Source organism: Arachis stenosperma, chromosome 9, assembly GCF_014773155.1.
Source record: "Arachis stenosperma cultivar V10309 chromosome 9, arast.V10309.gnm1.PFL2, whole genome shotgun sequence".
NCBI classification, from domain to species: Eukaryota; Viridiplantae; Streptophyta; class Magnoliopsida; order Fabales; family Fabaceae; genus Arachis; species Arachis stenosperma.
In genome coordinates, this window is record NC_080385.1 from 1,203,751 (window position 1) to 1,216,858 (window position 13,108).

Sequence of the window (13,108 nt, forward strand, 5' to 3'; positions counted from 1 at the left end):
TCTGTACATTTTGATATATATATATATATATATATATATATATATATATATATATATATATATATATATATATGAGTATATACCTATTTTGGTCCTCAAAGAATTTTAGACTGGACACTTTAGTCTCCAACTAAAATTAATTACTCGATTGGTTCCTAACAATTAATTCCGTCAGTCACTTAGGTCATTTACTCCGTTAACTCTAACGGAGGACAAAATAGTCCCTGACAACTCTAATAGTGGACAAAATGGTCCCTAACAACTCTAACAAGGGACAAAATGGTCCCTGACCCCTTTATTCGAAAACAACACTGTTTTTCTCCAATTTTTATCATATCTCGCATAACCCTAACATTCATACTCTCCTTCTTCACCTTCACAGTCTTCTTTTCCATCTTTTCCTTCCTCCTCTTTAACTCTAAGATTAAGCCATGGTGTAATTGTCACACGTGTCGCACCTACCTCAACATGTCATGGACTACACACTTCCTAAATCTTTTTTACTGGTACATCCACCTCATCTGCACTTCACCCACGAAGCATCCACTTTCACATCTTCGATAACATCACCTCAAACCCTGACACGTCCACGACATCCTCAAGACCAAGTTCCACAACTACTCCAAGGGCATACCTTTCTGCACTCTCCGGCAAGAAATATAGATTGTTGGACATTAGAACATCATGAGAAGATTCTCCTTCGACATCATTTGCAAATTCTCATTTGAAATAGACACTGAGTGCTTCATTTGTTCTTTTCAAAGTCTATGTTGGCAGACAGCTTCGACCTCGCATCCAAGCTATCAGTACAATGAGCAATGTCGCCGTTGCCGCTCATATGGAAACTGAAGCGATTACTGAACATTGGTTCGGAGAAGAAGCTGAAGGAAGCGATCAGAGTGGTCGACAATGTGGTCATGGAGATGATAGGGCAGAGGAGGAGGGAGATGGCAACGGCGACGACGGGTCTTAACAAATCAGATTTGCTGTCTAGATTCATGAGATCCATCGAAGACAATAGCTAGTTGAGAGACATAGGCATTAGTTTTCTGAGTATGAATTGGTTGAGAATAAGTTGAGGATTTTTTTTTCTTGTGAACATTAAATTTGTAAAGTGTGCATTGTATAGTTTGAAGTTACAGTGTTAGACTGCTAGTGTTATGCGAGATATGATGAAAATTGGGAGAGAACGGTGTCGTTTCCGAACAGAGGAGATCAGGGATCATTTTGTCCCTTGTTAGAGTTGTCAGGGACTATTTTGTCCTCCGTTAGAGTTAACGGAGTAAAGGACCTAAGTGACTGACAGAATTAATTGTTAGGGACCAATCAAATAATTAATTTTAGTTGGGAACTAAAATGTCCAGTTTAAAATTTTTTAAGAACCAAAATGAGTATATACTCTCTCTGTATATATGTGTGTGTAACTGTGTATGTATATGTATGTATGTATTAAATACTCCTTTTAATTTTGTTTTTCTTTTTCTTAATGATGGAAAGATGAGATTCATTGGAAGGGTATAAGAGTGGTTGAATATGAAGTATTCTTACAAATCCTTCTACAGATACATATAACTAAGGGTTTGATTGGAAGGGTTTTTAAAAACAAAATTTCGAGTTATCTTTTAAAAAAATAAAAATAATTTTATGTTATATCTAATGTAAAATATATTTTTATTTATGAATTATATTTGAATATAATAATATAAAAATAATTTTTTATTTATTTATTATGTAATTTTTTTTAAATATTTTTAAAAAAGATATACATGGTAACTTTTTAAAAAAGATTTTTTTATTTTTTTAATATTTTTATTTTTATTATTAAAAATTTGCTAAATATATTAAAGATAATTTCTATCCATTCAGTAATACCGAAATAAGTACTAAATACATAAATTTACTAGTGTAATATCTAATCAAATATACAAAATATAAATATGACTAAGGTCTTATTTGGATGATATTTAAAAAAATTGTAATCCTTTGACTTTTTGCTAACAAACGATGCATAATGGAGCTTCTAATGTTGTAATAGTAAACACATTTAAAAATAGAAAAAGTTTAGGGTCAGCAACTTTTATGTTTTCTGACTTGTACTTAACCATCAAAACAAAAGTGAATGATCTTCCACAATTAGATGTAATCTCACACTATTAAAAATACTATTGATGGCCAATTGATGGTTACAAAACACCAAAATTATTAGTCCCTAGCATTCCTCTTAAATATATATATATATAGAAATATGCTTGAAAAATGTGTGTGTTTAATACCTTAAAAATTTCTTTATTTCTGTTAAAAGAACAACAATAATGCATTAAAAAAAGTCGACTAGAACATGTCAGTTGACCCCCGGAGTTAGCTGGTGAACTTAGAAAACTTATTAAAGCTTAGATGGAATGGAGCTGCTAGAAAAAATTATTAAACCTTAACACATACTATCTCTTCCTCCTCTCTGTTTTCTCACAAGTCTTCTCTTGTGCATGTTCTTTGCTTCCAAGAATGTTTGTCTTAAGTGCCTTCGAAAGTCTTGCTTCTGCAAGGTTCCCAGGAAAAATAGAGAGCATAGACGACCCTTGGTTAAGAGGAGCACTGAGCAAACTACTAATTTCGGAAGAAAATTTGGAAATGAAAATTAGAAAGTCAGATGTAATACATAATATACCAAGAATTCCACAGCACATGGCTGAAAGGGTCGATTTTAGAAACTATTATGAGCCACGGATCATCTCAATTGGTCCAATTCATCTACCCAAACAAGATCTTCTTCAAGGAAAGTTATATAAGGATCTCTGGGCTGCAAAGTATCTTCAAGGTGCTGATTTCCATGGGATACAGAAAGCACATGTGATGATTTTCCAAAGAGAAGATCTCTACAAAACGTTGAGCTTGATGTACGGAAAGCTTTTAACGATTGAAAAACTTGCAGCTGCATATCAGCATCCCCAGGATGGGAACATGTTTGCCACAATGGCGCTGGTTTCGGATGGATGTTGTGTACTTCACCTGTTGGAGAAATCAGACAACTCAGTTGAGGCACAAGAAGAGCTACAAATTAACATTGACAAGCTTGTATGGGTGCACCAGGATCTGCTTATCATGGACAACCAAATTCCCTTCCAAGTCCTCAGGCTCTTGTGTGAGGATCAAGAAAGGTTCGAAAAATGCCTCCGCAACTTCCTCCAAGTTCATGGTATTCAGACAGCACCCAAACTTTCTTTTGTTCGAGATTCATCGTAACACGTCTCGATCGAACCCGCTAAGAGAAGCCAATAAGTCATCTAAAGTGCAATGTATAATTAATTCTAGAAAGTAAAATCAGGTCTATTCACCCCAATACTTTTTCAAAAGAAACACTAAGATAGGGTTAGTTTTGAGTTTCTGAGACGGAAGACTCGTCTCAGTATTATGTTTGTTGGCCTAGAGACCGGTACTAAAACTTCAATCTCTGTCTTAAAAATTTCAGTATTTCAGTACTTCTAAAAAGTAGGGACACAGGGTGTGAGACTGAGACAGAAATTTAAATAACAATTTTATGTCCAAAATACCCTCATTCTAATTATCTAATTCCTAATTTTATTTTTGTTTTTTTCTTTTAATTAGTAGGGATAATTTGGTCATTTCATTTATTTTAGTCTTTGTATTATATTTTGAACGATATTTTATACTAAACACAATACTGAGACTTATTTTAATTCTTGTCTCTCTGTCTCTGTCTCTCAGTATCTGTCTCTCAGTCTCTGTCTCTCTACCAAACGCTACCTTAAAAGAACAAGAATTTAATTTTGATACACTGTCAGTGTAAAATAATTTTACATATATATTTAATTACGTAATGCCACATCAGTAAAAATAACTATCTTTCACATTAACCGCGTGAATAGTCATCCAAAAGAACAAATTGCACGTTTTACACTGTCAGTGCATCAAAATTAAACTCAAAGAACAAATGCATACTTCATGTGGATTGTCAAGAGAAGGTAACTGAAAAAGCAAGCAATGCTTCAAGGCCTAAAATCCAAGATGGACATTATTATGCTTCAACGCTACATGTCTCTCTTGACAAGCTTGCTAAGAGTAATTTTGAAGATCCTCAAACCAATTATTCATTCTATAAAAACTACAAGAAATTGTCTTGTATGATATCTCTGTAAGTAGCTTTACACCATTGGCCCCTATAAAGAATATATTTTATTAAAAAATATGTGAATTATATTAGCAACTAATTTTTATGTTAATTGAATATTTTGCTTTTTACAACCATAAATTACAATGGAACTATTTGGTGAAATTATATTTGAAAAATAAAACGAATTTGATGAAAAAAACATAATCAAAAGTAAAAGACATATATTAGCATTTAAGCTTTAAAAAACAATTACCAAAATTTAAAAAAAAAAAATTTATTGGATCATTAGAAGTTTAGAACAGAGTAGGAAAATAGAAAGGCTTCATAAACTTGTTTGAGAATTTATGGTTTGCCATCCACCCTAAAGCTTCCTAAATAAAACAATGTTATGGTTATGGAACATCTTTTGTTTTTTATTTTTTTATTTTTTTTTTTACTTTTGTGTGTTTAATTATGAATAAACCAGCACTCACATTGCATGATGAGTATGTGAACAATAATTTTTATTTGAATATTATCCTGTTATGCCTCTTAATCATTTGTTTGATTATCTAAAAAGATTGAATGATTCTACTTATATTATATCTATGTGGACTAAATCCCCATTTTGGTCCCTGAGATTCACGCGATTACTCATTTTGGTCCTCAAAATTCAAAATTACCTATACTGATCCTCCAGATTCAAGTTTAGGCACCAATATGGTCCCTCAACTCTTTCCGATGATGATTAAGCAAATGGAGTGCTGAGATGACACCCTTCCTGTCACGTTGGACGCTGTAACGACTAGTTGATGTAGCAATGATTGTATTTGTATCCAATTTAGTCCCCCTTTATTAAAACTTTGTTATTATAACTCAGATAAATAATAAGATAATTAGGGTTTCAGGGACTAAATTGGATACAAATACAATCCTTGCCACATCAACTAGCTGTTACAGCGTCCAACGTGACAGGAAGGGTGTCATCTCAGCACTCCATTTGCCTAATCATCACCGGAAAGAGTTGAGGGACCATACTGGTGCCAAAACTTAAATCTGGAGGACCAATATAGGTAATTTTGAATTTTGGGGACCAAAATGAGTAATTGCGTGAATCTGAAGGACCAAAATGGGGATTTAGTCTATCTATGTGCGAAGATATCAAGGATTAATTATGTTTTATTTTTTAAATTAGCTTTCTAACCATGCTTACTCGTCACATAAATGTTATTCAATATTAATAAGTTATGATATATTTATTAGCTATTAGAATATATATACTATTTTTTAATATCAATCATAGTGATACTGATACTAAACCAATTTTGATCAAAATCACATCGATAACAAATAATTTCTGCGTAACCTTAAATGCTTCAGTTGAATTATTATTTCAAGATTTCAATATACTCTTATTAATGACAGAGTTTATGTTCACCAAGCAAACATTACTACCATCATCAATAATTGAGAATAAAACGTAAAATTGGCGTTTGTAATTGTAAGAGTTGAGACAACACTGCATGTCTCTCTTGACAAACTTGGTAAGAGTAATTTTGAAGATCCTCAAACCAATTATTCATTCTACAAAAGCTATACACATGCAACGAATAAAACAATATGCATGATTTCTTGTTTGATATCTATGCGTAAGTATGTGAACAATAATTTGTATTTGAGTCTTATGGTGTTATGCATCTGGTGGATGATAAACTATCTGCTAGTTACCTTGATTTGTTTTTGTTCTTCTCCTCCAATTTGAGGAAAATCACTCCCATACTATTGTTTCTTTTCTTTTTCAAAAGAAGGACTCCCCACTTTTTCTCTCTCTACTTTTTTTTGAGAGAAAATAACAAATCAATTCCTGATTTTTTGGTAGGTGGACATTTAAATTCTTAAGAATTTAAAAATACATTTAAATTTATGACTTCTTCAAAATCTTGACATAGCCATTCTTAAGTCTAATTTGTTTCATTTTATAAATTCTCTCACGAGTCTCATTTTCTGTTGGGTCTGACAAATCCAAATGAATATGAGTGATTAATATGTCCAAGTTTTGAAAAGGTCAAAAAGTCAAGTCAAAAGGTTAATGACTTATTTGTCTTTTCTCTTCTTTTTATTACCCATGGCTATAAGCCACTACTTTTTATTATTCTGTTTCCTTTTGTTTTAAAGTGTGGGTGGGAACTTACACCATAATGATTTTGGTTAATTAAGCAACAGAAAATCAAAGACTTTGAGCTTGACTTAACTAGATTGTAAAACAACCAAACACACTCAGAGTCATTTGTTTTCTCACCTCAACCCACCAACTCGATAGTGTGCATCCAACAATGGAGTCCACGGAGGAAACACAATCCATCTATACCGAGTGGGCAAATGATCTGCATGAGAGATTAGAAAAATGGGAGAAGCAATTAACTGGAGAAGGTAACAAAGTTTCAAGGCCTAAAATACAACGAATTCCAGCGTACATGGCTGAAAAGCATGAGTTTCAAAGATACTACAGGCCGCAGATCATTTCACTTGGTGAGTTTCATATAGACGAAACACCTGGGCAAGGACAGCTGTATAGGCACGCATGGGCAGCAATGTATATTAAGCATACTAACCTAAAGCTTGAAGATTTATTTAGGGAACTCTCTGGGGAGGACAGATTGTTCCTGAAACCGATGTGGCAGAAATTATACGATAGGAAGATACTGTCCCCACATGCTACGATAGTGGATGGATGTTGTGTGCTAGAATTGCTGGAAAAATCAGACTTGTCAGTTGATCCAGAGCAAGAGCTCAAGATTAGCATGGACAAGCTTGTACGGGTGCACCAGGATCTGCTTATCTTGGACAACCAGCTTCCTTTCCAATTACTCAGGCTCTTGTGTGAGGACCAAGAAAGGCTCCAAAAATGCCTCTGCAACTTCCTCCAAGTTCATGGTATTCAGACAGCACCTAAGCTTCCCAGAAAGAGAACAGAGAATGAAGAAGTGAAGGTAGCAGTGGATGGAGATGGAGATGATGATGAGGACCCCGTCCATCTTCTTGATTATCTGCGGAAGGCCCTCTTAATGAGAGACCAACACACATTCTACAAAGATATCAACCACAACGAGATCAAGAAGCGATCCCTGCACCTCAGGAAGTACAGGATTGGGACCATCCGGGAACTCAAGGCAGCTGGGATTCGTGTGAGAAAAGATTCCCACAACAACTCGGTGTACCCCAGCTTCAAAGATGGAATGCTGCAGCTTCCAGAACTCAGAGTGGATGGCTCAACACCTCATATATTCTTCAACCTAGTAGCCTATGAGATGTGTCCTGATTTTCACAACAGCTTCGAGATCAGCTCATTTTTAGTCTTCATGAGCTCTCTCATCGACCAACCGGAGGATGTGAAGGAGCTGAGAATGGCCGGCATAATTATCAACGAACTTGCCAATGACAAGGAAGTGGCCGACCTGTTTAATAAGATGGACACCATTCTTGTGCCTGAGACACCATGGTTCGCTCACGTCAGAGACCAAATCCATTCACATTTTGAGTCCAAACGAGGTAGGATCAGAATGTTGTCTTGGATGGGAGAGGCCTCTAACACATTTTTTCGCTCGCCATGGACCATCATTGCTTTGTTGGCTGCCACACTTGGCCTTGTTCTCACATTCATCCAGACATGGTTTGCTATCCACCCTAAAGCTTCCTAAATAAAACAATGTTATAGAACATTTTTTATTTTTTTATTTTTTCACTTTTGTGTGTTTCATTATGAATAAACCATCACTCACATTGCATGATGAGTATGTGGACAATAATTTGTATTTGAATATTATCCTGTTATCCATCTTAATCATTTGTTTGATTATCTAAAAAGATTTCAATTGTTTATTTGGATTAGCTAGCTTCATAGAACTTGAATGATTCCACTTATATTATATCTATATGCCAAGATATCAAGGATTAATTATGTTTTATTTTTTAAATTAGCTTTCCAACTTGATTTTGATTATAATCATCTAACAATGCTTACTTGTGACATAAATGTTATTCAATATTAATAAGCTATTAGTATATATATACTATTTTTTAATATCAATCATGGTGATATTGATACTAAACCAATTTTGATCAAAATCACATCGATACCAAATAATCTCTACGTAACCTTAAATGCTTCAGTTGAATTATTATTTCAAAATTTCAATGTGCTCTTATTAATGACAGAATTTTTGTTCACCAAGCAAACATTACTACCATCATCAATAATTGAGAAGAAAACGTAAAATTGGCGTTTGTAATTGTAAGAGTTGAGATAACACTGCATGTCTCTCGACAAACTTGGTAAGAGTAATTTTGAAGATGTTCAAACCAATTATTCATTCTACAAAAGCTATACAAGAAATTGCCTTGTCACGTGCAACGAATAAAACAGTATGCATGATTTCTTGTTTGATATCTATGCGTAAGTAAGTACAATGAAGAATTAATTCTAGAAAACAGAATTAACTCTAATCAACCCAAAAGACACACTCAAAGAATGATTCATGTTCTTTTCTTCTCCTTTTATAAGAGTATGTGGTACCCTCTTGGTTAGAACAAGAACTGAAGGGACTAGAAGAAGTCGAAAAGCAATTAACCAAACAAGTTAAGCAAGCTTCCAGGCCTAAAATACAAACAACATTCTCCGCATCGAAATCTAAACATTAGCATGGACAATTTTTTAAGGTTGCACAAGGATTTGCTTATCATGGACAATCTAAAGATTGCTAGTTTATTTTATATTTTTGATGTGCATATAATATTATAGTTATTACTAGATGAATTTCGATCAAAATCAATCCTATAATTACAATCACATTAATACTAATCCAGATTTGCAAATACAAAATCAAACACACTTAAAAAATTCCACTGTTAAGAGAGAGAGAAAAAAGAGTTATCGGAAATTCCAAGTTACTTATATTTCACCTAATGAAAATTCACAGAATAGAGCATATACTTTTCTTTCAGAGTTGAGAACAACGCTACATGTCTCTCTTGACAAGCTTGCTAACAGTAATTTTGAAGATCCTCAAACTAATTATTCGTTCTGTAAAAACTATAAGAAATTGTCTTGTATGATATCTGTGTAAGTAGCTTTACAAGTTGGTTAAAGCATTAGAAAACAGTGTCTGCATATACATATGTTATCCTTTCTTTCAACAACAAACTAAGATAGCCATAATCTCAGTGCTTCGTTCCTGCTAGCGTCAAGGAGCTAGTTTCAACCAAGTAATTTCAGAGAAGCCAAGAAGAAGTCTCAAGTGCAATGTAGAATTAATTCTAGAAAGCAGAAACAACACAATATTATGGACGATCTTGATGATGAATAAAACATTATTCGAGCATGTGGATTTATCTATATTTGAGTTTGGGTTTAAATTTGGAGGGAAACAATTTTAAGAAAAATGCTACCAAGTTAACGTTTTAACTAAATTTAACCAAACATCTATCCTTAAGCATCTTACTTAATTCTCTATATTTTGTAAAGAACAACTTTTTTGTGGTATCACCATTGGCCTGTGAAATATTATGCAAAGGTTTTTCAGTGCTTGCATTCGATAGATAATAAGATTTAGAGAAGTTTGCATAGGAAGAGAAATACAGGAGAGCAATGAATGGGCAAACTTTTAAAATGGCATGCCTCAATTATTCGCTGCTACAAGCTAGAACAAATTGAGCACATAACCATGGTTAGTTTCTTTTGATAATTTTTAAAAATTTAAATTGAATGAGGAGCTGGCCCACAATAACGAGATGGAGATTTTTAGTTTAAATTTTCTCTAAGAACTTAAGTAAATGCAAGTGAAAACGTTGCACGAATAAGTGTAATGCTAAACAGTCAAACAACATGTTTCATTTATGAACAATATTGGAGAGAAAGCTGCTCTAAGAGCAAAATATGCTTCTTGCTCAGTGCTAACAATTAAAAGCCAAACCTAAAATAAAAGACAACAAAATGGAGTAATGAAACCGCGATAATTGAATTAACTGAAAACATCTTACAACATCAAATTATAATTATAAGCCGGGTTGACAGCATATGGAATGCAATTCCTACCTTCCCCCTCAGAAACTAATAATGACAGAACCTTAGACCCAACTAAAAAATTCAGCTACTTTGCTAGCTTTATTATGACATATTCCTTATATTTGCATTGTGCAATTAGAAGACATCAAGAGGGAAATGCCCTGGAAAGTGGTTGCTCTGTTGAGCTTGCTTTAAATGCATTGCCAAAGCATAGTTGTTCACCTGCCAACAAAACCATGTAACTCAACATCAATACGCATTAAAGGACCTGCAATTTACTACTAATGTGTGTAGTTTTATAAGTATAGATAGTTATTTTAAAATGATGAAATAAGTTATGGGAGATTTAAGACAACGGTAAAACTGACAAGGTTATATTGGAATATACAAATGCATGTTAAGGAGAAATTTAAATCAAATGAAGAGATTATTGCAAAACATTTTCCCAATAGAGAAAAAGTTGATACTGACCTCAAGAGTTCTGATCTGTTCTTGATATTGAGATACTAACTGCTTCAAATTCTGCAACTCTTGGTTCTTCTCATCATAATCAGAAAAACGCTCATGCTGGATTCTAAACGCATTTTTGAAAGAATTTCTTTCCTTAATCAGCACCTGAATTTGCTCCTTTAGCAACAAATTTTCCTGAAAAGAGAACAGCTAATGATAAATTATACAGACTTGATGAGTTTGAAAAACTCTAATTTAAATTAATGATAATCAAATATTATTAAAATAATTAATTACAAAATTATTAATTTGATCTTCAAATTATACTTACTGATTAATAATTTTTGTTGTGTTGCAGATTATGTTTTGGGCATGAAGAAAATGACAAGCTCAATATGGTTGTCAAAATAATCAGCCTGTTATGCAAAAATGTTTTAATATATGTTGCTGAATCATTTAAATGATATTTGGGCTACATTTTATTGTGCAAGCCCAAATCTGATTCTTGGTGAATGACCAAGCGAATTGAAATTAAAAAGAAAGGAGTAGTGCTTGTTTCGGTTACCTCACTCTCTTCCTTTGATGTATTTTAAATTTATTAAACTTGTTTTAATTGCATTGGAACCATGAGAGAGAAACAGCAATTGATTTGATTGCTATCATTAGTGCTACACGCTACCTAAAGCAAAAGTGGAAGTAAATTAATTCATTTTGATTTTCTCATTCAAATCACATTAAAAGTTTTTCTCTCTTCTCTCTCATAACTCTCGGTCACTTCACAGAGAAGAAGATGGAAGTTAATGCAAGTTATCAGAAGCTAAAAGAAGAAGCTAGAAGCAAGCATGAAGCCGTTGTGATGATGGCTCCAAGAAAAAGAAAATCTGAAGTATGTTGTGACTGAGATCTTTGCCACTTATGGTAAGAAGTGGTGATGAAATCTCAAGCTCTCCATACCCTAAAAAGAAGAAGATCAACTCGGTCAGAGGAAGAAGATCCTTGAAGGCATGGCTCGTCTCTGCTTTTGATCAACCATCACAGGAGGTAGCTACATGATGGAAGAGGCAGAAGTTAGAGCAGATGGAGCTGTCATCATCAAGAACTCATCAAGGGCTAGGAATCCTTCTTGGAGTGCAAGTCAAGATGGAAGGCCCGGATTGATGAAGATTGATGACAAGGGAAGACACATAAGTAATTGCATGTTGGGTTTTACATTCGGTTATCTCTCCTCTCTCTCTCTCTCTCTCTGGCCGAACCGGTTTTGGGTTGAAGAAGAAGAAGTTTAGCTTGGTTCAACAGTTTCAACCGTGGAAGCTTTTCTTTCTATAAATAAGGGAGAACAGTCAGGGCTTGAAGCAAGCAAAAGAGTGAAAGCACAGTGTTCTTATAGCTACCCAAGCTAATAGAAGTTCTTCTCCTTCAATGTTCTTCATTTTGTAATTTTGTCTGTCTTGAGTCTCATGGAAAAAAGGCAAACAGTGAGGTTTGTATGAAAAAGCCATAGAGCGGAAAAAGACAGAGTGTACAAAATTAAAAGAAAAAGCCATAGATGTCCTAGAAGTCCTTTGTACATCTGTGTTGTGTTTCATGATTCTGTGAGAATCCCCTTGCAAGTTGGTTTAGCACTTAGCAGTTGAAAGCTTGGTGGGTTACCAAGTCAAGTTCAGGATTAGGGTTAGATTCTAAACTTGTCCCAGATAGAAAAGGTAGTTCCTATAGATAATTGGTGCATGTAATCATGATTATAGTGAAATTTCATCATTGTTGTGATGAAGACTGAATGTATGCTGCATTGTACTTAGCAGCTGAACCAGGATACATCTTAGTGTGAGTTTCTCTCTCTTCTACTTCATTTCTGATTCTGTTGCATAAGAGACAAAATTGAAAAATATCTCTTAACTGGTTACGAGACAAAAAGAAAAAGTCTATTAACTAGGCACGAGACAAAAACAAGAAATATCTCCTCAAGGGTTTTGAAAGAACAATAAGTGTTATTGAAAGAAAAAAGAGCTAAGATTAAACCTCCATTCTCTTAACCACTGATAAACCATCAAAGTTAAACCTCCTAAAATAGGATATAAAAAATTACGGTTAATCTTAATTGATAAGCATAATCTTCAGCATGCAATATGTGTTTATTCAAAGAAAATCATAAAACAAATGTCTAAGCATAGCAAGTTTCATCCTCTCCCAGTGTTATGATCAAACATTAGTAACCGAATTAAAATGGATATATACACATTACAGACAATAACACAAAAATGATATGAATTAAGATTTTGTGCATTTGGAATTTGTATTTGTTCTCTAAATTATCGATCTTATTCTTATACTATTATCATGTAAGACATTTCGTTAATTATTTAACTTTGACCTCAAGATTACACTGAAACTAAATGAAACTTTTTTTTTATTCAAATAAAACACTTTAAGCCTTAAGAACCAAAACAGGATTACACCCAAATATAAGAACAATTTAATACTTTACCCAT

At 33.7% G+C, this 13,108-nt stretch overlaps 1 protein-coding gene across 1 annotated transcript; it reads left to right on the top strand.

Moving 5' to 3' along the window:
• The first annotated feature begins 6,441 nt into the window (after positions 1-6,441).
• On the top strand, positions 6,442-7,806 carry LOC130948250 (uncharacterized). The gene has a single exon (XM_057876958.1). The coding sequence runs from the start codon at positions 6,442-6,444 to the stop codon at positions 7,804-7,806; it is 1,365 nt and encodes a 454-aa protein (XP_057732941.1).
• The last annotated feature ends 5,302 nt before the right edge of the window (positions 7,807-13,108 follow it).